This window comes from Amphibalanus amphitrite, unplaced genomic scaffold (genome assembly GCF_019059575.1).
Source record: "Amphibalanus amphitrite isolate SeventyFive unplaced genomic scaffold, NRLGWU_Aamphi_draft 000103F_arrow, whole genome shotgun sequence".
Classification (NCBI taxonomy): Eukaryota; Metazoa; Arthropoda; class Thecostraca; order Balanomorpha; family Balanidae; genus Amphibalanus; species Amphibalanus amphitrite.
Window position 1 is genome coordinate 710635 of NW_024881598.1, and position 24236 is coordinate 734870.

The 24236-nt window shown below is 48.7% G+C and overlaps 1 protein-coding gene across 5 annotated transcripts in view; it reads left to right on the forward strand.

The window, feature by feature from the left end:
* LOC122380657 (mitogen-activated protein kinase kinase kinase kinase 5-like) overlaps positions 1 to 24236 on the forward strand; it is a 205431-nt gene that overhangs the window by 133775 nt on the left and 47420 nt on the right. For all 5 annotated transcript variants that reach the window (XM_043364012.1, XM_043364010.1, XM_043364014.1 and 2 more), the window contains 2 exons: positions 7609 to 7739; positions 7911 to 8051. In XM_043364012.1, the coding sequence (XP_043219947.1) occupies positions 7609 to 7739; positions 7911 to 8051 (272 nt within the window). The remainder of the gene's footprint in view (positions 1 to 7608; positions 7740 to 7910; positions 8052 to 24236) is intronic.

Consider the following 24236-nt stretch of genomic DNA (forward strand, 5'->3'; position numbering starts at 1 on the left):
TCTGGCCACACGGACGGAGCCGTTGACGACGTCACGGGCCCACTGGGACAGCACCAGCGCTTGGGTATTCTGGCCGGCCACTACCATCTCCGATGCTGGTGTGCACTTGACGAGGATGTCTGCAGCCCGTTGCCCTTGCTCCTTGGTGACCTCAATGTTGTTTCCCGGGCACAGGGCCGCGGTGTCGTCTGCGTAGAGGAATGCTGTTGTACCGGGGACTCTGGAGTGCGGCAGCGAGCGGGGCGGCCTATAACAAAACAGAACCGGAGACAGGACACTGCCCTGATGCAGGCCCGCCCTGAACACGTGTTCGCCGCTGATCATCATCATCATCATCATCACTCCGTTTATTACTTCAATGCACAAAACCATCATGAGAAATATCTGAGAATTGGCACAAAAGCACGAAGTGCTTAATTCGGGGTACCAACTCTCAACTAAAGAAATAGAACAGAACAGAACATCCAGCAATTGGTGATCACTGCTGTCACCGCCGCCACGTCGAACCCCGCGACCATCGTACTAAGGTACCGACCGGCCCCGCAGCCGCCGCGCACCCCTCCCCGAGCACCGCGCCCAAAGTATGTAATTGTATAAGGACAGGATCAGGAATCGAAACGACGTGAGTTCATAAGGAACGTTTGGAAGGATCGAGCCACCGGCAGACGCTCACCGCTGTTCAGGTTTGTGCCGTGAAGTAATGTGTCCAGCTGGGTACTTATTGGGAATTGACGTATGTCATAATGGAGAGTATTAGTTAGTTCGTAAAGAAGTGTGTTCCTTTGATTTGTGTATAATGGGCATGAGAAAATGAAATGGCGAACACTCTCTGTGCTGGACCCACAAGCACAAGTGGGTGATTCCGTGTGTTGTATTTTAAAGAGATGTGAATTGAGTTGTGACATGTCGTTCCTCAGTCGTGTATGTAAAGTGTTGCCTCTTTTAGGTCCTAGGGCGTAGAATTCTGGTGGTCGTGGCAGCCCCAAATGTTTTTCTACGTGTTTTTTAAATTTACTGGGTGATAATTTTTTGACAGTGTCGGGAAACTGATTGTACTGTTTGTTTGTTTTCAATAGAAATGACCGTTGATAGGCAGTGGTGCGTGGTCTTTCATGTGTATGAGTGCGTGCGTTTCTGAGTGTTCTGTTCGTAGCTCGTTGTCGCGTTTGAGGTATCATTTCTTTAATGTATTCAGGCAATTTCGAATCTGGTACACTCAGTTGGTGGTAAAGTACAAGTCTATGTATTTGTCGTCGTATGGTTAATTTGTCCCAGCCTAGTTCTTGTCGGAGTTTGTCGGTAGATGTGCTAAAAAGTGCTCCTGTCGTCAGTCGTGCTGCTCTATTTTGTAGCGTCTCGAGTCTTGTCGCGTCATGTACGGTAATATGTCCGTCGTATATTGTGTCACAGTAGTCGAAATGGGGTCTTATGTATACTTTGTATATTTGGTCGAGAATGGGCCTAGGTAAATATTGCGCTATGGGATAAAGTGGACTTAATGCTTTGGTTACCTTTCTGCATATCTCGTTGACGTGCTCATGGAAACGTAGGTCTTTAGATAATATGAGTCCTAGATGTTTGTGGCTATCGTGTGACGGAATTGTTTCGCCTCCAAATTTTAGGGCGGGAGCTTGATGATTGTGGGAATAGGAAAATGTTTGTTGGATCGTTTTTCCAGTGTTAAACGTGATGGCCCATTCCCGACCGTATTGAAGGATAGCGTCGAGGTCGTGCTGGAGTGTCTGTTGAATTTCATGTAAGTCCTGTGTTTTATAGGAGGCGTACAAGGAGGTGTCGTCAGCAAAAAATAATACGTCGTTCTGTGTCCGTCCGGAAAGTCCGTTAAGATAGATTAATGCGAGGAGGGGTCCGAGTACGGACCCCTGTGGACAGCCGGCGTTAATAGTTTGGTAGTCCGAAAAAGTGTTGTTTATGCGCACGCACTGCTTTCTGTCTTTTAAATAGGATTCAAGCCAAGTTAACAATGTTCCAGATATTCCGAATTCTTTTTTACATTTGAACAGTAATCCTCGGTGCCATATTTTATCAAAATATTTCGCTATATCTAAATAGATGGCCGTAAAGTGATGTCCCGTATCCAGTGATTTATATATGTTTTGCGTCAAAAAGAGAAGTTGTTGTTCTGTTCCATAATGTCTACGATAGCCGCTTTATCGCGCTTTGATACTCCACTCGTGCACACCGGTCATTCAAGAACTGCTAGGTCCAGGTGTATAGGCAGCGCGGGATCCCCAGCTCAATCAGGCCGACTCTGAGGAGACGGTGGTCGACCGTGTCGTAGGCTCGGGCGAAGTCAAAGGCCAGAAGAACGTATTTCTGAGCGCAGGTGCCGTCTGGAGGATTCTTGCTGCGGGACTTCGGTGCATTCCAATCGTCTTGGACCTGTTGCAGAGGTGGCCGATGCTGTCCTCTACTGCCCGTTTCTCCCGGAATCCCACTTGCTCTGGTGGAACCAGGCCATCTCGGTCGACGACATACCGAAGTCTCGCTATTATGAGTCTGTCGACGAGCTTGCTGAGGTGACTCGTCTGTGCGATGGGGCGGTAGCTGGCGACTCCTTTTTTATCCTTCCCGGCCTTCGGGATGGGAATGATTTGGGCTTGTCTCCACTCCCTCGGTACCGAGCTCTCCATCCAAGACGTGTTGATGGCTCTGAGCAGCGCACGGCAAACGATGGGGCCGAGATGAGTGGGGTGCTCATTGCAGATGCCGTCTGGGCCTGGTGCTTTCCAGTGTTGGAGGCGTTAGAGCTGATGAGCGAGTTCCGACTCGGAGGATGCCGCGCAGCAGCCGGTGCGGTGGCTACCGCACTCCTTGCATTGCGGGGACTGGAGCTCGCGTAGTCTCCTTTTTGTCGCTCTCTCCACATTGGCCGACCTACTTTGGCGCGAAACGTGGGCGTACGCGCGTTGAGCGCCTCCGCCTTCTCGCTGTCCGTGACCAGGAGGCGGCCGCTTTCCGTGATCGCCCGCCCTGGCCGATGTCCGTCGCTGGCACCTTCCCACTCCTTCAGGATCTTTGTGACACTGCCCAAACATCCGGGTTTGTTGAGGGTGGTCTTGACAAAGTTCCGGAAGTGGGCTTGTGAGACTCGCTTCTCAGTTTCAGCCGCACGCCGCTTCGCCACCACCCGGCGGTCTCTGAAGGCAGGGTCGTTGGGTCGGAGTGCCCATTGCGCCTCTCGGCGCTCCGCCACGGCTTGGAGTAGCTCGGGGTCCAGTGCCTAGGGCTTCGCGTCCCTCCTCGCGCCGCGGGGGATATGTTTGCGGCTTGCTGACAGGATGGCATCTATGAGCCAGGTGGTGAGCTCTTGAGCGTTGGCTTGCAGAGGCTCCGCTCTAAGAAGGGTCGTCTCGTAGTCCGCCTTGAACGCCACCCAGTCGGCCTTCCCGAAGGACCATTATGGCTTTCGCGTACTCGGCTCCTCCCGAGGAGTGGTCCTTGTGCTGATCAGTATGGGTAGGTGTTCGCTACCTTGGTCCGGTCCCACACACCAGGTCGGCCTCCGGGCGAGGGTGCGACTGCAGAGTACCACGTCGGGTACCGTGCTCCCACCAGACCGGTAGCTGAATGGGTCGACTCCAATGAGTTGAGCGGCGACCAGCCAACTGTCGAGCCAGTCAGCCACTCGATCCCCGACGCCGTCAGCTGCGTCATACCCGGTGTTCCAGAGCGGTTGGTGGGTGTTGATGTATCCCAGGACGATGGCATTACCGGAGGGGGAGGGGCTCCCGGATCGAAGTGGTCTTCCGGATCGTCGTCTTGTGTGCGGCGGGTGGGCGGCCGGTAGATGTCGATGATAGTAATCGGTGCTTTGCAGAGGATGCGCACGCCACACAGCTCAGTACTGTCGTCTGAGGGGCGAGTGGGCGGCCGATCAGAGGGGTGAACGGGATTCCACCACGGACGCATATGACTACGTCTCCGCCCTTTGCGGTCGCAGCACCAAGTTGTCTGCCGCGCTCTCTTCTGGTGATGACCGGTGGATGGAAGCCCGGGATGCGAACCATCTGGTTGGAGGAGAGCTGGACCGGTTGCATGGCCACCACGTCCGCGCTGACCGACGGGAGCCAGCTTTGGAGTTCCGGGACCTTTGCCCGGAGCCCCTCAGCGTTCCAACCATGTGGAGGAGACTGCGTTTTGTTCGGTTGCGGCGATGGCGGCGGTTTATTGCTCTCCTGCGCTGTTGCCCTCTTTGGGCCCCCTGATGGGCACCCCCTCCGACGGTGCTCACGGAGAGGGGCGCGGCCGTAGGGCTACTCATTCAGCAGGTCCGGCCGCGTGCGACGCGGCTCTGGACCTGCAGGGGCATACGCAGCCCCGGCGCGTTGAGTAGAGTGAAGATCTCGGAGTCGAGTGGGTAGTGGAGATGTAAAGCAGCATGCGGACGGCGGGAAGCCGCTCACAGGTCCCTCTCGTAGAGGGTGGTTTGGTTCTGTTTGGATTCCTCCTCTGGTCGCTCCAGCGGGAACGGATCCGAAGGCCCGCGCCTCCCACCATGTGAAGGCGGACCCACGAGGAGGCCGAGCATGGCTCGCAGTACCGGCAGCCGACAGTGGATAGGTGTACCCAGCGTAGGCCGCGCTCCATCCCAGTACGACCAAAGGTGTATTCTGCATAGGCCGCGCCCCACCTTAAAGGTAGTGTGCCAGCTTTCTTGGACCGTATGGAGTTAATGGCCCAGATAAGGAGAACCGGATTTTTAGAACTTATCCATACCTTCAAAACTCATGGAAACGTCTTAAATTCTTCAAATTTTGAGTACCCCAGTGCGAAATTCGCCCCGACGGGTTGTCGGTCGTACCCCAACCACATTTCACACCACTATGAACAATAAATGCACACACTGAAATCGCTATTACCGATATGCTCATCCAATCAAGTTTCGATAAACCCGTTCATCATCATCTCCTGCGGTTTCGAACACGCCTGTTAGGTGGCTTCTGATGCTCGTCGAGGTCGGAATTTCCAAATTCGCGTGGTGCGTCGGGCCGCGCGCTCTGACTTCGGCCAAGAAAAATGCGTCAGCTGATCATTGTCATTTCTGCCACTTGCGTGTGGTGAAATGGGGTCATAACTTATAAGACGGCTTTTTCATATCAATTATTTTACATAAAATCATATTTCAAACCATAAATAATGTTCGACAGCCAAATAAAAGAAACAATACCAATACGGGCTTACAGTTTAAGGCTCGACATTGTGTTGTCTGCGATTAGACAGCTGATAACTCATTCCCGTACGTCGTATGGTCGTAACACTATAATGACCTTTGCTTATTGTCACAAGTGCGCCGCATTCGCGATTGTTGCCCGACGCCTGTTTGCAGGTGAGCCCACTACAGTTGTTATACATATCTAAAAACCGAAAAACTTTTAGGCGAAAAAGGCACTATTCCAGGCCCATTTTTGATTTTTTTTTGCGATATTAGGTAAAAACAGAAGCTTCTTATCCTAGGAAAAATAAAATGGGAAATCTTTCAAAGGTGGCACACTACCTTTAATACGATCGTGTGACGCTGCTGCCGTGCGTCGCAATGACAGTGGATAGGTATGCTCATTATTTTACAGTCCGCGATCTACCCCAATACGATGGTTTTGCCGTGTGAGGGAGTCCGGCACAGCCCTAGTTACAGCCGCGTTAACCCGCGCCCCGCTGGGGGGGGGGCAGAATCTGCCCCCCTCCCGTTTTTCGCCAATAACTTCTAAACGCGTTACGCCAGCGACGTCAAACTTTCAGTACCTTATCATACATCAATTTGACACGTTTCCTGAAAATTTGAGCGAACTCCGTCGGAAAATTTTTGAGAAATTGGCGTTTTAGTGACGTCATGTTCGCCATTTTCTCCTAAAAAACGGCAAAATTTCAAACGCCGCTAACATCTTCATTTTTAAAGGAATCAAGACGTAACAAAAAAGGTTATACGTGATTCTACTTTGTCTATCAAATGGCTATCTCGTTTTTTCAAAATTGTGGATTTTGGCCCAATTTTTTTTTCTTTAAAAAAACTGACTTTTGGAAAAATAATTATAAAATCCAAAATTTTGAGTGTATCGAAAAAACCGGAATATATGTCAGAGAAGTGGTCTATGTGCACCTACATACCAATTTTTAGAAGAATCGGTTCAAAAATGTGGGAGTTATTCAAAATTTTATGACGTCACGACACACAAAATTTTTGAAAAATGATTTTTTTTTGGAAGTTCTAGACTTCGTACGGAAACAAAAATAGCACCATTCGATTCGCCGTGAAAAACTGCATCAGATAGACACCTTTTTAGGCCTTAACAACCACCTTCAAAATTTGACCTCACTTGACCTGACCTTGACCTGACCTCGACCTGAAATTCATCCAAAGGTGGTCCATATCACTTATTGAGTGTGCCTATTGAATTCTATGAGTAAAATGACTCATAAAACATGTGTCGCTCATGGCCTTTTCTATATTTTGTTTTTGGTGACCTGACCTGACCTGACCTGACCTTGACCTTGACCTTTGAATGACATTGTATGCAACGAATATTGTCTTGGTAGTCTAAGAACACGTTTTGGGCCTTCAGTCACAGTCCATTCTTCGGCAACTACGGTGCAAGGCCGATACTGTAGAAACTTGCATTTTGTACCCTTGACTTGACCTTGACCTGACCTCTGACCTACTTAAGCAAAAAAAATTGGGCTCTTAAGATCCGCCTTGTTGAGAGCTTTCGATTGCCGTTTTCCCCGTCTTTCCACGACCATCGGTTCGGAAGTTAGACACGGGGGCAGAATCTGCCCCCCCCCCCCCCAGCAGGGCGCGTATGGCCCAGCGGGGCGCGGGTTAAACGAAGCACCTCCCCACACAGAAAACAAATGACCGTCTGCATAGACAGGCGTGTGTCAGCGTGTATTTGATTTTGCCTGGATCATTACACCTGGTGTGTTGTCTCCAGCCCTCACCTAACTGCAGCTGGTTACGCTTGAAATGCCTTGCAATGTTGCAATCTGCTAGTAAAATACTGGTGTCCATACAGCTAGAAAAATCATGATCGTGCGCTGCATATGATTTATCGACGACTCGTTGAGGGTAACGGGCCTTATTCGGCCAGTGGCTATAACCTGCGAAATTGGGACCGCACTCTTGAATCTGGAGAGGTTCGTGATACTCAACTCCGAAATAGCGCGGTGTAACAGTGATAACATTCATTGCTGCCATGTAAGCAACACGACCATCAGCGCACCTTAGTTAGCTGATTTGGCCCTGCAGGAGGCATCGACGCCTTGTGTCATCGAACAATTTGCTTTGAGCTCCCTAACGGTGCAGTGGTGAGAGCCCGGGTTCGACACGCTCCGGCGCTCGATAACTCCTGACGGGGATCGGCGGTTGGTGGGAGCAGCCGCAGCTAGTTGAAGTCAGTTGAAAGGAACAGGCCGTGTCCGACTTTGGTGGACCCGTTGAACTTGAAACTTTTTCGTTGTCCGTAATTGCGCGATCGGACAATAGGCTTCGGGCCTTGCGCACTAAGATGGCACGTGATGCGTGTGATGTGTGTCGCGCGGTGCTGCTGCCGGCCGCGTGCGGTGCGGTGACGGTACCCGGCCGGCCGCCAGGTCTGAAGAGTCCCTGTCTGTACCGTCACGACCTGCTAGCGCTGCACAGTCGGCAGTTCAACCGGTTCTCCCTCAGCGTCAACAGGATACCGGAGAAACTGGTGCCCAGGAAGTTCGCCATGACCACCAAGGTGGGTGGGCTGGGAAACAGGGTGGCGGGGGTGGGGGCACTTGCCGTGGGCTAAATGCGACCTTTGCGTTAGGGGGTTTCCCAAAAGAATGTTGATTTGACAATAGCAGAACAACTGGTGGCAGGGTGTGGCTGCTGACCGGCCGGTGGCTGCGCCCGTGCCCGTGCACAGGTGCCCGACACAAAGGGCTGCGAGCGCTGCTGCGTGGCTAGGAACCCGTACAACGGCTACAACTACCTGTGCGGCGCGCTGCCGGCCGGCCTGTTCATCATGCAGTGGTACGACCCGCTCAACAAGTTCCTGCTGCTCAAGGTGAGGACGGCCGCAGCTCAAGTCAGCCGACGCCCGACCCGACCCGACCCCCCCCCCCCCCCACCGTCCTCTCTGTCCTTCCCACTTGAAATCACTTGAAGTGACATTACCTCAGAAAGTTGTAATGTTCGTCATACCTACACCGACTGAATGGTCGCTTCAAAACTTTCAGCGATTGAATAGTGTAACAGTATGTATAAAATGTCGGGGTATTTTGATATCGATGAGCTAAGGTCAGTTCAATTTATGATCCATAATTTTATGCAAGTAAGTGGGAGGAAATTCTTTTTTTTTACGAATTTCATACTCCAAAATCGGGATACAGTTCATGACACAATGAACGGGGATATAGTTCTCGTGACCCCGGGGTCATCTCAGGTCAAGAAACCGCTCCAGCAGTTTTTTGTTACAATTTGTTTGGTTATATATGCGACGGTAACGAAAATAACTTGGGTGCGTCCAGCTTGACGACACGGATCGACTGATATGCAGGGTGGAAAGTAACTACGCAAACATTCGTTAATCGTTTCCGTTCCGTAGCGATGGAAAGAACGACGTTAACATGAAGATTTAATCTGTTAATGATTATAGGTACATTAACATATCCTTATTTGTGTGCGATGCACTGACAAAAGCGTTCGAGCATGATTGACACCAGGATGTAAAGCAATGCTGGCCAAAGCTTAGCCCACGCCTTTTGGAGCAGGTCTGGTGAGAGGCAACCGATGCTGGTGGCTCCTAGCAGTTCTCAGACGTTCTCGTGAAGAATCACCTAGATATTTTTATTGAATTGAGGCCTGGGCTATTTCCAGATCCGATATTGTATGCCCAGAAGGACAGGTTCTCATAACACCAGTCCTGCGCCTTTTGTTCCTTGCGAGGAAGGACTTCAGCAATCATGAAGAAGACTTTGCGTCGGGCACAAAAGCGCGCTTAACCCTTGGCCCGTTGGGGAGGGGAGGGGCAATTTACCCCCCCCCCCTCTATTTTTTTCTGAATAGCAAGAAAACTGCGGCGCGCACAAATTTTCAGTACCTTACCGGGCATCAATTTCACACCTTCACACAAAATTTCCAGTCTTACTTAGGTCACCTTAGGTCAGGAGTTATTGAGGCCAAACTGAGGTCATGTTCGAGCAAAAATGAGCAAAAAAAGTGAAATCTTGAAGCGCTCACAAAGCTACAGTTACTAAGCAATGTCAAAGTTCTTTATATGGTCATGTAGAGAAAAGACGGCGCTAGAAAACTGCTATCTCGGATTTTCAAAATTTTTGAATTTTGACCCCAACAAATTAAAACAGCTGATTTTTTTTAAACGCAAAACAATCTCCAAAAGTTTTTCGAATTTCGAAAAACAGAAAATTTGTGATATTCCCTGCGCTCTTCTATATATGTACCTACACCAAATTTTAGATCGATACCTTCTTTTTTGGCCAAGTTATAGCGAAAAAACTTCAAAATTGATGGCGTCAAATTTTTGAACTCAGTTTTTTTTTTTGCAATTCTAGGCCAAGTAGCCCAAAACAAAGACCACCATTGAACTCCCCGTGACGAGCTGCATCGAATCGATACGCATTTTATGCAAAAATATCAACTTTGAAATTTGACCTGATTTGACCTGACCTTTACCTGACCTTTACCAGAGGCCAGTTTTACCAAAAATACCAGCCGGCCGCCGAAATATCCAGCCGAAAAAAATAGCCGCCACACAGCCACGAGTTTCACCAACAAAAAAATTCCAGCCGACTTCGGCCGGAAATATTTGTCGCCGGCATTCAGCTGATATTTTAATATCGATAATGGTGAAGGAGATTGATAAATTATTTAAAACATGTTTCAATTAAATTTAAGCGTGTTTTTTTAATGCAAATACCACATAGATTTAGAAATATTATTATTGGAAAACATTACATATATTTTTAAGAGTTGTAACCACAAAACAGACCATTATAAACTTGCCAATACAAGACCACCAAATTGTAAACCTACGACCTACGTCATTTATGAAGGTGACGATAGGAAGCGTGCGCTTAAAGGGACCCTCCCACCTTAACATTAGATTTGAGTTGAGATAGCCAAAACGGGGTCCCTGGCTCACAATTTCCGGTTTCGGCTCTTACAACATCGATAAATGCCTTAACCCTCGCCCGTATATGGGGGGGGGGGTCGAACGGACCCCCCCCCCCCCCATGGTTTTTCGCGAATAACTCGCGTAAAAAAGCGTCCGATCGCGACGAAACTTTCAGTACCCTCGCGTTCATCAATTTCACACGTACCCTAAAAATATCATGACCCTGACCCAAATGACCTTTGACATGTGACCTACTTTTCGAGACCATGTTTGGCTGGAATCGCGATTCGGCGTATGTCGGCTCGCATTAGCCGTGCGTTTGCAGTCTTTTCGTGGTTTCAAGCGTTCAAACATGTGATATGGTGTGGCCCCCATGCATTAGGGTGGGTGTCAAGGTCACCTGAAGGTCAGGTCAGGTCATTGACCTTTGATGACCTCGGTTCACTTTTTGAGTTTTACATGTTTCTAGGCCAGTTTTTGGAGCTGAATTCGAATTTAGCAGCCATATGAACATTTACGAAGTAGTTTTGGTGCCTTCGTAACATGTTACGAAGCTGTCAGAGGCGGCTGCCACCTACTACGAATACCCTTACTGGTTGACCTGACCTGACCTGACCCGACCTGGCCTAAATACATGAAGACATCATCTGTGATCAAAACTAACATGATAAATATTCGTGATCAGCACCCCGAAAACCCCCATGGCAGCCACACTTTACGACGTTCTAACAGGTCCCGATTTTCCCGCCTTTGGGGTTATTGACCTGACCTGCAAGGTCAACCAATGACCTAGGACCTTAAAATTGGGTATCATCGGCTTCCTCTCGTCACGGGCAACACGCTCGTTTTTTTCCGCGAAGCTCTAGCTCGATCAGGGGCGAAACGGCAAGGGGGGGTCCAACGGACCCCCCCCCCCCCCTTATACGTTCGCGGCTGGAAAAACACCAATACGGGCGAGGGTTAAATCGGAAATATTGAATTTCAAAATTGCAGCATTTTGATTCAGAGGGGCTAATGCATAGGAATACCCCTCTGAATGTGTGACGTCAGCGCAGATATCTAACGATTTTTAAAGGTAGTGTGCCACCTTTGAAAGATTTCCCATTTTATTTTTCCTAGGATAAGAAGCTTCTGTTTTTACCTAATATCGCAAAGAAAATCAAAAATGGGCCTGGAATAGTGCCTTTTTCGCCTAAAAGTTTATCGGTTTTTCGATGTGTATAACAACTGTAGTGGGCTGAGCTGCAAACAGGCGTCGGCAACAATCGCGAATGCGGCGCACATGTGACAATAAGCAAAGGTCATTATAGACTTAGAGTTACGACGTACGGGAATGAGTTATCAGCTGTCTAATCGTAGACAACACAATGTCGAGCCTTAACCTTCCAGGCGGTGGGGGGGGGGGCAATTTTTTGCCCCCCTTTAGTTTTTTCAATATATCTCGAGAACCGCTGCGCCGATCGTCACCAAACTTTCAGTACCCTCCCGGGAGCAGCTAGCGCACATGGTGACCAAAAATTTTTTCCAAAGGCTACGATAGGTTGGCCGCTAATGACGTCAGAGTGACGTCATTTTTGCCATTTTCGACCCAAAAAAGGTTTCGCGGGAAGAGCTGTCAGGCCTACAGCTTTAGAGATACAGAAAAATGTTTTAGACATAAAAGGTGTGGAATTAAAAAAGCTACAAAACTGCTATTTCGGTTTTTCGAATTTTTTTTGATTTTGACCCCCAAAAATCAAAAAATAGATTTTTTGAATATAATAGCCAAAAAATCCAAAAAGTTTTTCTTAACCCTCGCCCGTAAACGGCGATCTGCCACCTTCGCCCATGCAGGGGGGGGGGGTTGGTGCGACCCCCCCTTGGCGTTTGAAAACGGAGCGTCGTAGAGCTTAGCGGAAAAGACCAAAGGATTGTTCTCGCCGAGATCTCGCGATTGGTGGTATATTTTTTGGTCCTAGGTCAACATTTGACCTACTTTTGACCGGTCAAAGGTCAAATTTTCGGAAAAATAGACTTTTTTCAACTTTCCGCGGCGATTGCGGCAACACGGTGGGAGATATCGACTTGAAACCTTCACTATCGTGTTCCTTGATCAATTCTCTATCGTTTGGTATGTATTTCGTTTCCCTAGCTCTAAAAATGGCGCGTTGGGAGCGCCGGAAGTCGGCAAGGTCACAGTCGGCGGCAGAAATTCGAAAAATCAAAATTTAAATTTTTGAAATCTGATTGTATTTTTGGATTTGGGAGGTCCATTTGCTCCCTATAGAAGCTAATATTGCTGCATATTCCCATTGAGGTGACAAGAATTAGCAAAATAGTGGTTCGGGCGCTTTTCAAAAATAGTACCGGACGCTGTTCCTCTTGTGACGTCATAGCTCCGTGACCTGACCTGACCCGGTCAAGTTTCTTATACCATATGATAGCCAATACTTGCCCCAACATGCATGGGAAGTTTCATCACGATCCATCAACCGATGTCCGTACCACCGGCAGGAAACCTCGGGCGTTGGCACTCAGTTTGTGAAAATCCGGCCGGAGGCTGTTCCCTTTGTGACGTCATAACTCCGTGACCTGACATGACCCGGTCAATTTTTTTTATCAAAAGATGCGCAAGGTTTGCCCCATAAGGTACCCAAAATTTGGCGGCGCTGCGCGCCGCCGTTTTTGCACTATTTCCGAAAAACCTCAGGGGGGGTTGCACCAACCCCCCCCCTACATGGGCGAGGGTTAATTTCGAAAAAAACCGGAATATATGTGATAGCCCCTACCGCCTTCTATCTACATACCAAATTTGAGATCGATACCTCTGTTTTTGGCCAAGTTATAGCGAAAAAACTGTTCAAAATTGATGACGTCAAATTTTCAAACTCAATTTTTAGCAATTCTAGACCTCGTAGCGCAAAACAAAGACCACCATTAGACTCCCCGTGACGAGCTGCATCGAATCGATACCCATTTTATGCAAAAATGGGTCAACTTTGAAATTTGACCTTTTTTGACCTGACCTTGACCTGACCTCCACCAGAAAGTGACCTAAACCGTACCTGATGGTCTTATAACCAACACCATTGAGTTGGAAATGAAAAACTGGCCATAAAACATGCATCGCATAACCTTAGTAAAGTTGGGCTCATGTGGTGACCCTTGGTGACCTTTGGTGACCTGACCTGTGACCTGACCTGGTATGACCAGTGACCTCTAATAGCAACATATGTACTAGACAACTGGCGCCTTATCGCTGATTTTCGACAAAATGCGTTTTACTCGGTGTTATAGCGCTTTCCCTAGAAGCGCCGTGAACGGTGAAACATTTTATCTTTTACCTGACCTGTGACGTCATCGGTGACCCCGAGGTCAATGAAATTTGGTTTCCCTCGACAAATTTGACAGGGCTATCGAACGCCGTTTGAATTTTCCGGATCCGTCCAGTAGTTTCGGAGATACGGGGGGGGGCAAAAAAGTGCCCCCCCCCCCACCGCGCGGAAGGTGGCTGATAGGCCCACCGCCTGCCGGGTTAAACTGTAAGCCTGTATTGGTATTGTTTCTTTTATTTGGCTGTCGAACATTATTTATGGTTTGAAATATGATTTTATGTAAAATAATTGATATGAAAAAGCCGTCTCTTAAGTTATGACCACATTTCACCACACGCAAGTGGCAGAAATGACAATGATCAGCTGACGCACTTTTCTTGGCCGAAGTCAGAGCGCGCGGCCCGACGCACCACCACCGCACCACAAAGTATGAGCAGAAGCCGCGCCCAAAGCCAGGGCCCCGGTAACGTGAGGTAGCCGAGTCGGGGCAGCGTGCGCTGACCCAAGCCGGGGCCGCAGCTTTGGGCGCGGTCTACCGCATCCCCGCGGGCAGCCCCGGGCTATCACATGACACCGGGAGGACGCGCGGCCCCGGCTTGGGTCAGTGCACGCTGCCCCGACCAGGGTTGTGCTTGACTCATGAGTCGAGTCAAAAATTTGACTCAACTCTGACTCAAATGAGTCAGATTTGAGTCGAGTCGGATAAATTTTTGAGCTGTTGAGTTGAGTCAGAGTTGAGTCGGACAAAAATATTAAGGCGTTGAGTTGAGTCAGAGTTGAGTCAGTAAAATAACTTTTGACATTGAGTTGAGTCAAACATTTAGGAACATGAGTCAGCTGACTCAACTTTCCAGAAACAAGCTTTTCATTCCCCACCCCCGCTTCCCTGACCCTGTTGCCGGACTTTTTCACCCCCCTCCCCCCGCTCAAGAGCTTTTTTTATCAGAGTCAATTTTGAGTCAACTCACTTGACTCAACAAAAAATTTGAGTCAAGTTTGAGTCGACTCATATTTTCATTGATCCGCTTGAGTCATGAGTCGAGTCAAGGGAAAAAATCAGCTCCTTGTTTGAGTCAGAGTTGAGTCAGGGCTTTCTGAGGTTGAATGATGAGTCGAGTCGGCAATTTTTTTTTAGTCGAGCACAACCCTGGCCCCGACTCGGCTACCTCACGTTACCGGGGCCCTGGCTTTGGGCGCGATCTACCGCACCACCTAACAGGCGTGTTCGAAACCGCAGGAGATGATGATGAACGGGTTTATCGAAACTTGATTGGATGAGCATATCGGTAATAGCGATTTCAGTGTGTGCATTTATTGTTCATAGTGGTGTGAAATGTGGTTGGGGTACGACCGACAACCCGTCGGGGCGAATTTCGCACTGGGGTACTCAAAATTTGAAGAATTTAAGACGTTTCCATGAGTTTTGAAGGTATGGATAAGTTCTAAAAATCCGGTTCTCCTTATCTGGGCCATTAACTCCATACGGTCCAGGAAAGCTGGCACACTACCTTTAAATGTTTGACTAAAACGTTTTGTAGCACGCGGTGGTATATGCTGCTTTGCGCGCAACAAGTGCCGCACTTTCAGCTGCCAAACTATTGCTTCCAAATAAAGTCGCTAGGAACATCGGAGATCCCAAAAAGTAAACAAAAGTAAAAGTCTAATATCTTGAAAACCGGTGAATATTTTTCGGTGAAATTTGGTAGATATTCGTTTTCGCTCTTTCTGAACCGAGCGACATCACTTTCATGCCAATTCATAAACTTTTTTGAAGGTGGGAGGGTCCCTTTAAGTGGATCTTTTTTTCCTGTCAGCCTATTATATTTCATTTTTACAATACCTTCAACTTGCAATTTACCTTTTTGTCTGCTTTTAGTCGCACCTTGCAGAAAATAATCGTGCCGAACGTGCACGCAATGTATAGACCCCCACTCCCACCTTTTATGAGGTGCGGAAGTATAATAGACGGGACCCGCTCCCGACGGATCCGGGAGTCGCACCTCTTTCCTAGATCTCAAAAGAGTGGGGAAGAAGCGGCAAACATTGTTCCCAGAGGCGCCACCTGAAGCTGGACGGACAGTTCCGCTGCCGAGGCGCGAGTGGACTGCGGCGCTGCGAGGCGGCTTCGCGCGCACTGCATTACACCTACTTCTAGGACCAAGAGGGCTAAGAACTCGCCAAGGCCTATATAAAGCCTTGTGCCAAGGCGAGTGTCTTACCTCAGGAAGATACCTACCCAGATTAACTGCACCGCAGTCATTGCAGGACTGAGGGCGGTCGTTCGCCCCACTTCGGCTAGGTGGAGGTCATGCTGCCCGGCTAGGTGGTTTCAGCCGATATGCAGGCCCCGTTTGCCGGGCCCGGTCGAGACGAAGGAACGCCACACAGCCAACAATATAAGCTCCGGCCCCGCTACACTGGTCCGGCTCGTAACAATACCTGCGCTAGCTTCGTCGACCGTCGTTCGACTGCGCCCATTACCGCTCAGTGGAGAGTCCTGCCGAACTCCTCCACGTGTGCCGAGATCATTCGTTGCGCGCGGACACAATCGTCCGACGGAGACCGCTTTACATGATGATCGCGTGGTGACCACCTTTTCGCCGGCTTCCACGCCCAGTCGAGCCGTCTGGCTTCGCCCCAAATGATCGTTCTAAGCCTTTCGACTGGTTTGCAAAACTCGGGTCTAATATCGAAGTATTTGGGAGTTAGGACTCGTTAAATCCGTGTTCATGAACAAATATAAATTATGCAACTAAAACGCCTTACTTTATTTTTTCTAGGCTGATGACAAGGCAAACACCTATTCGTTGTAATATTTCTAAAATATAAATAAATCATGAGCGATGAGCATAAAAAGGTGAAAAAAAAAAACGATCAACTAGAAGCTAGTGTGGAAATCCACTGACGTAGGTCGCCTCGTACTGGCGCAGCTCGTACAGCGGCACCGGCGTCTCCCGCACCCGGCCGTCCGCCTTGCCCGCCTGCGCCATCAGCCGCTGGAAATGGCTGCGCTGCCGCTCAAACATTAGCGTGACCGCCTGGCCGCCCCGGTTGACGCGCGCCGTCCGACGCACGCAGTGTGCTTTCAACAGCGCCGAGATGTCGTGCGACACCCGGCGCCGCCGCCGCTGGCCCGCCGGCACTGCCCCAGGGAACTCGGCCTCGCGCGCACCCAGCACCGACAGCGGTAGCTCTAGCCGGTGCGCCGCCTCCTTTGAGTTGACCAACAGGAGCGAGCGCCGCCAGTCGGGCTGTCGGAGCAGGTGGTGCATCAGCAGCGGCTTCAGCGGCTGCGGCGCCACCACGCTGAACAACTCGCTCAGCTCGGCCGGCGTGGTGAACCTGCCGACGAACTGACCGGGCAGTGCTGGCCGCCGTGCCGGCCACCAGCAGCCGCGACAAGAACAGCGATAGTCGCTCCAGCTTCTGCGGGTCCCGTGACAGGGTGGCCAAGAACGACAGCTTCTGCAGCGGCAGGTGGGGCGCGCAGACGGCGGCGGCCGTCAGCCGGCCGGCGATGCAGGGCGGCGGGCCGCGGCCGCCGCCACCCGCTCCACCGCTTTCAGTCAGCCCGTCTCGGCCAGCTCGATCACCCGGTCGGCTTTGTCGATCACCAGGTAGCGCAGGTGCGCCAGCGAGAAGCCCTCGGCGCTGGTAATGCGATCCATCAGCCAGCCGGGAGCGCTCACCACGATCAGCCAGGGAGAGCGGACCGCGCGGCCCCACCGCCACCAGTTGGCGCCCCCCCCCCCCCCTCGTGCCACTGTGTCTCCACCCAGCAGCCGGACGCAGAGCGGCGTGTCGGCGTCGTACTGGCGGAACACGGCGGGCACCTGAGCGGGCAGCGCCTGTGTGGGTAGCACAGCTAGCGCGCGCACCCGGCGCCGCCTGCACCAGCGGCAGCACGAACGCCAGCGTCTTACCGCGGCCGGCCGGCGCCGAGACGTAGAGGTCGGCCGGTGGCAGCGGCGACTCTGCGGCCGCCAGCAGCTCGGGCAGCACGGTCACCTGCACCAGGAACAACCGCTCGATGCCCTCGGCGGCCAGCCGGGCGCGCAGCTCACGGCAGAGCGCCGACAGATTGGCCGGCGCCGGATGCCGGTCGCCAATCGGCTGCGGGTGCGCCAGCCAGTCGGGCAGCGCAGCGGTGCACGATCCGCCGGCCCGAGCGCTCCACCTCGTCCAGCACGGTGAAGTCGTCAGCGGCGGCGTCTCCGTCCGACTCGGAGGTGTCCTCACTGTCGTCATTAGCGACGGCCGCTGCCGCTGTGCGCTCAGTCAGGTCGGCCATCGCTCGCCGATGATTCAGCGTCATCGAAACCGTCGGACGACGGTGCATTCACCCACCCAAGGCCGTATAAGGATTCACCACCGTTTTTGCTGCGGAGGCTGGAACAACCTCAGCAATTGACAAGAAAACCCTCAGAACATGTCACAGCCTGCAATTGTGCATATTATCATTATATTACTCACATGACAGATAACATTGGCTGCTTTATTCTAGGAACTGGCATGAAAATATAAGCTAAAATCAAGCTACTTGAACTATTGTATTTCAACATGACACTGGGAAAAAAAATCCTTGTCACTCTCAACATGACCAGTGTAACGAACGGGTTGCATGAATATTTTGGCGCATGATCTGTAAACTCTGGGTGTATAAATTTCAGCACTGTGAACAAATAGGTAACATTTCGGCGCAATTTGCCTGGCGCCTCCACAATTTTGCAAAAGTAATGCATGCAAGATACACGTGCCTTCAATATCAGCACAGTGCACACCATTATAGAGGTGGCATTATAGAGTTCAGTGGTGCACACACAACAGCTATGGTTTCATTTATATTTTACAACATGACTATTATTTTCTTTTCCTTCAATATTGGCGGCATGACTTGCTGAGTTTAGTGGCACAATCTTATGACAGGAACACATGCGGAACTTTATATACTGTGGTGGTTGTAGCTACAACCCCAATTTCTAAAAGTACAACCCCAATGGCAAAACTACAACCCCAACATTGGAAAATTAAGAATCAGCCTAAAACAGATGAAAATGAACAAAATATGTATCATACAGAAACAGATAATTGAGATATATCAAGAAAGTGAAGATATCAATAAATTAGGACATCTTTTTGAATTCCAGATGCTAAAAACATTGAAAGTGCTCTGTTAAGAACATATTATTCCACTGAGACAGTGAGCATGATATGAAAGTTAATCACTTCACACTTCTTAAGCATACTAAGTGAATCATATTGAAAGTGTTCCAAAAAATCTTAACATGTAACATGAAAGTGTGAAGCAAAAAATCATAACATTCATCATACTTTTGCAGTGGCGGATCCAGCTCAGTTTTTTTTTTGGGGGGGGGGGGGGCAAACCATAACAATTTATCGATTCTTTCCATGCCTCGTCCATAGGCGTAATGTTAAAATTATGCCGTTTGGGAGGGGCAAATGCCCATTTTGCCCCCCCCCCCGGATCCTCCACTGTACTTTTGGGTTTTCTCACTAAATATTTCATACCTGTGGGCTGTGCTTATCAAATAGATAAGCATAGATGAAAAGTTTGACACAAAACAGTAAGCTTCAGAAATAAATTAACCTAACATAAGCCTTCACCCTATGTAGCATTCTATCACCATAATCTGACCATAATATTGCGTGTCAACGACCACAATCAAAATACATTTCTAAAGTGAAATATCACTCTGTTCGCAATTTTGTCAGTTGGCACAATACCACCAATCAGCACGAATATTTGGCTAAAATGACGACACTTAAAACCAACGTTGACGATCATAAAAACCAATCATGTGCGATAATTAGTGCTGATAATCTTACTGACAGGTTTGCGAACAGAATGCAAACTAAGTCACATGTAAGCTAACATGACGCATCTGATACAAATGCAAGGTTTTGGCGACGTCTGTCAATTCAGCAGCAACGAATATCAGCCTCACAGCAGCATATTTCGGGGTCTTTTGATTTGGCTGAAAATCGGTATCCGGGGCCTCCTCGATGCGCTGATTCCGAAAATATACCTCTTTGAGGTGGTATTTTGCACCGTTAACGAGTTACCGACTAATCAACATTTTAACGGGAAACGGCGGGGTCTTTCGATTTAGCTGAAAATCGGTGTACAGGGCCTCCTCGCTGCGCTGATTCCGAAAATGTACCTCTTTGGGTTGGTATTTTGCACCGTTAGCGAGTTAACGACTAATTAACATTTTAACGGGAAACGGCGGGGTCTTTCGATTTAGCTGAAAATCGGTGTACAGGGCCTCCTCGATGCGCTGATTCCGAAATTGTACCTCTTTGGGGATTTTAATGGGAAACGGTGGGGTCTTTCGATTTAGTTGAAAATCGGTATACAGGGCTTCCTCGATGCGCTCATTCCGAAAATGTACCTCTTTGGGGTGGTATTTTGCACCGTTAACGAGGTAAACGGCCAATCAACATTTTAACGGGAAACGACGGGGTCTTTCGATTTAGCTGAAAATCGGTGTACAGGCCACAGGGCCTCCTCGATGCGCTGATTCCGAAAATGTGCCTCTTTGGGGTGGTATTTTGCACCGTTAACGAATTAACGACTAATTAACATTTTAACGGTAAACGGCAGGGTCTTTCGATTTGGCTGAAAATCGGTGTACGTTCAGTGTCTCAGGGGCAGACAGACAAGCCGTTATGTGTTCCTAGCCATCGTGGCTGTGAAGAGTATGCGTTTTGTTTACGATTCGCCAAACAAATAATACATTTGCTCGTTGAAAAAAGAAGATCATCTAGTTGATAGTATTCGATGATATGAGATGGCTGTGGCACTTATTATTTAATTTCCTCAGGTTGATATTATTTAGATCCAGTGTTAGGTTCCTTTGCGACATTGTGATCGGTATGTTGTCCTCGTTTGCAAAATATCTTATGTCTGATCAGTCACTATTCCGGTTTCTACCACCCGTTTCCGTAATAGACGTATTCCAGAAGACAGTGGCATTAACCCTATTAGTGGCAGGCTCCTGGCTACCCCATATTAGTGGCAGGGGGGGCTGTTTACGACCCCCCCTTGATATCTCGAGATCTAACCGGCCGATTTTCAAAATTCAAACGGCATTCAATTTGGCTCAACGAGATCTACATTTCTAAAAAAAATGGGGTATATTTGTTTCTGGTCCCTAAAAAGCTGTTTCTGGCACCTAATTGCTGATCAGCCCCAAAATGCTTATTCGACCCTAATATCTGAATCTGGCACCTAATTGCTTCCACACAGCCTAAAGTTGCCAGATCGTCTAGTTGAACTCCGTATTTGCTGTTTGCTGATTCAGCACCAAAACCAAAACATCCAGCACCTGTTTTATTCCACGTTTGCCTACCTAATTCGCGTAATCTTCCTGATTTTATGTATCCTAACAAACATGAACGTTGCATTCGGTGATGTCAAGTGCCATTTTCGCCAGTGGAGATAATGATTAAAGCCATTTCTAGCCAAAAGAGAATCACTAGCCAGCTATGGTGCAGCATAGCAAGACGCTCCTATACCTACCAGCCCGCTATGTAGAGATTATTGCACCCTCAGCCATTTTAACGTGAAAAGTTTGGATCCGTCACTTCCAGCAAGGCTCTCAGGTCATAAACTGGAGTAAAGCAAAATGTCAACTTGAACAGACATGCCACGCAACCGGCCCTCTTTTCAATATTATTAGCTTTCTGCAATCATCGTCTGACTCCATCTCGATCAAACGCAGCATCCGGTTTCTACAGGGGCGTTTGACTGACCGGCCACACAATAACCAAAAACAAAATCAAAGCTTCATGCACACATAAGTAAGAAACGGATGAAAAAGGCGCAACCACGGCACAACTCTGCGCGGCGAACAACGGACAATGTCCCACGCTGGTCCCACGTAAGATCCCGCGTTTCTTCAGCGGCCTTGAACGGAATGAAAACATTACATTTCTTTTTTGGAGCTATTTGATGACGTCAAAAAATGCAATACCCGTTTTAATGGTCAAAATCGAGACAATTACTCACAAAAATGTTTCCCTTTAAGCATTACAAATAAATACTTTTAGATATTTAAATGACATTGTTTTTTTCAAACAAATCAATATTATTTGCTTACTTAAACGTCATATACAATGCTGAGATCACTACGGGGCTGTCTTAGAGTGTAGCTGCACTGGCAACCTTTAGGCTAGACTCCAGGGGTCATTATACCAGAACAACATGATTCTACCAGCCAGTAGTTCATTTTTCTACTAGATTGGTGCTACGCTCAGCATTTAGGTGCCAGATTCAGAAAAAAGAGTAAGGCGTACCGATGAATAGGTGCCAGAAACAGCTAATTAAGGTCATTTTCCATGATTGGTGCTGGTATCCACCAAATAGGTGCTGAGGACCAATTTTGGGGCGAGTCAGCTTTTAGGTGCCAGAAATAGCTTTTCTGGGACGCAATTAAATGGCGTCCAAAAAAAAAATTAAAAAATGTCAATAGGGGGGTAGAGGGGGGTAAAAATGGGCAAATTGCAGATACATTTTAGACTGTTTATCACGGCCAGGTTTCTGAACCAATCTTAACGCAACTTTTGCCGATCGATAGAGAATGAACCAGGAATTCACATGGATCCTAAAAATATGCATTTTCAAAAATCATAGGCGGATACAGATAATTGAGATTGGGGGTACACAAAAAGTATAGTAAATAAGGTTTTTGTTGGTACTGTTTCTAAAAAGGGTGGCAATGGTCTTGTTATGTTACAATTTTCTTATGAGAGAACGACTAAAATTGTATTGGTCATGCATAGGCGGTGTCAGGGCACCTATGTTGGGAGGTAAAAAATAACCCCCCTTTTTGGACGCCTGGATCCGCCTATTATAGCAAAAACGTGTCAAAAGAGGATGCACAATAACTTTGTATATGTCATCACATGATACCTTTCATTCACTGTTCGTAAAACTGGTGCAGCATCGTGATCTTCGCCCAAATGACTCGCTTCAGAATAGGACCCCCCAATTCCCAGTGCTCTGGAGCCGCCCCTGGTAAAGTTATGAACTTGAAATTTTCAGGGAATGTGCCCAATTCAGTTTTAGGAAAAGTCAGAAAATTTCAGCATCGTAGCTTCAGCGGTTTCGGAGATATTCCCGAAAAACCTGAGGGGTGGATAAAAACACCCCCCCCCCCCCCTGCCACTAATAGGGTTAATATACAAAGATGGACTCGTTTTAAGTTTTTTAGTCTAAAAATAACGTATTCCTGTTTAGGTCTTCGTTGTCAATTGCCACGAGTGGCTTAAATTGTTACTCGTAGGGAAAGAGCCTTGCTCCAATACTGAGTAATCTTTGTGTCAAATGTGGAAAGAAACAAGTATTCATAGGGACTGTGATTTTTGGCGTTTACTTACCGTTTCCGAATCGCCACGACCAGTAGCGGCGGAACACCCTCAATTAAGGGGGCACTGCCGACTTTTGGTCCCATTCTTTCCATGCAACGCCCATAGGGCTGATGTTAAAATGCCAAAATCAAAGGGGGGCACGGTGCCCCGGTGCCCTCCCCGTTCCGCCGCCTATGGCCACGACCATGGGGCGATACCCGAGTACCTACAACGCAGGCACATAGCCAATGGAGGGACGACAGGGTCAGCCGTCTCTCCCTGGAGATAGACCACTTTTATTTTATTTTTATTTTTTTGTAAATGAAAATGTGGGCCCCCTCCCGAAAAATAGTGGGCCGAATCCGGGGACTTTTCGGGTTTTGGTGGGGGTATACCCTGGGCTCCTGCAAACTACAACCCCAATGAAAAACAAAAAGTTCCACCCCTGGACAGGAAGGTTGTTTGGGTTCGTAAGCATGCGAGCTTTGCATTTTTTGCTTCAAAAGCAAGTCTTTATACATTTCTTTCATGCTATTCAATTTTCTTATTTAAAAAATTGTCATTTATCTTGAAAATCTTGCCATTTTGGTCTTCGCATTGTTAATGCACCTTCCCCATTAGCCGTACAACTCGAGTTCCACGCAAAAGTAGTTGGTATCAGTAGCTGGCGCTTTGCAATGTCAAATGTAGCTGAATATGTAAAAACAGTGACATATTTATTTAAAGGTAGTGTGCCAGCTTTCCTGGACCGTATGGAGTTAATGGCCCAGATAAGGAGAACCGGATTTTTAGAACTTATCCATACCTTCAAAACTCATGGAAACGTCTTAAATTCTTCAAATTTTGAGTACCCCAGTGCGAAATTCGCCCCGACGGGTTGTCGGTCGTACCCCAACCACATTTCACACCACTATGAACAATAAATGCACACACTGAAATCGCTATTACCGATATGCTCATCCAATCAAGTTTCGATAAACCCGTTCATCATCATCTCCTGCGGTTTCGAACACGCCTGTTAGGTGGTGCGGTAGACCGCGCCCAAAGCCAGGGCCCCGGTAACGTGAGGTAGCCGAGTCGGGGCAGCGTGCGCTGACCCAAGCCGGGGCCGCGCGTCCTCCCGGTGTCATATGATAGCCCGGGGCTGCCCGCGGGGATGCGGTAGACCGCGCCCAAAGCTGCGGCCCCGGCTTGGGTCAGCGCACGCTGCCCCGACTCAACTACCTCACGTTACCGGGGCCCTGGCTTTGGGCGCGGCTTCTGCTCATACTTTGTGGTGCGGTGGTGGTGCGTCGGGCCGCGCGCTCTGACTTCGGCCAAGAAAAATGCGTCAGCTGATCATTGTCATTTCTGCCACTTGCGTGTGGTGAAATGGGGTCATAACTTAAGAGACGGCTTTTTCATATCAATTATTTTACATAAAATCATA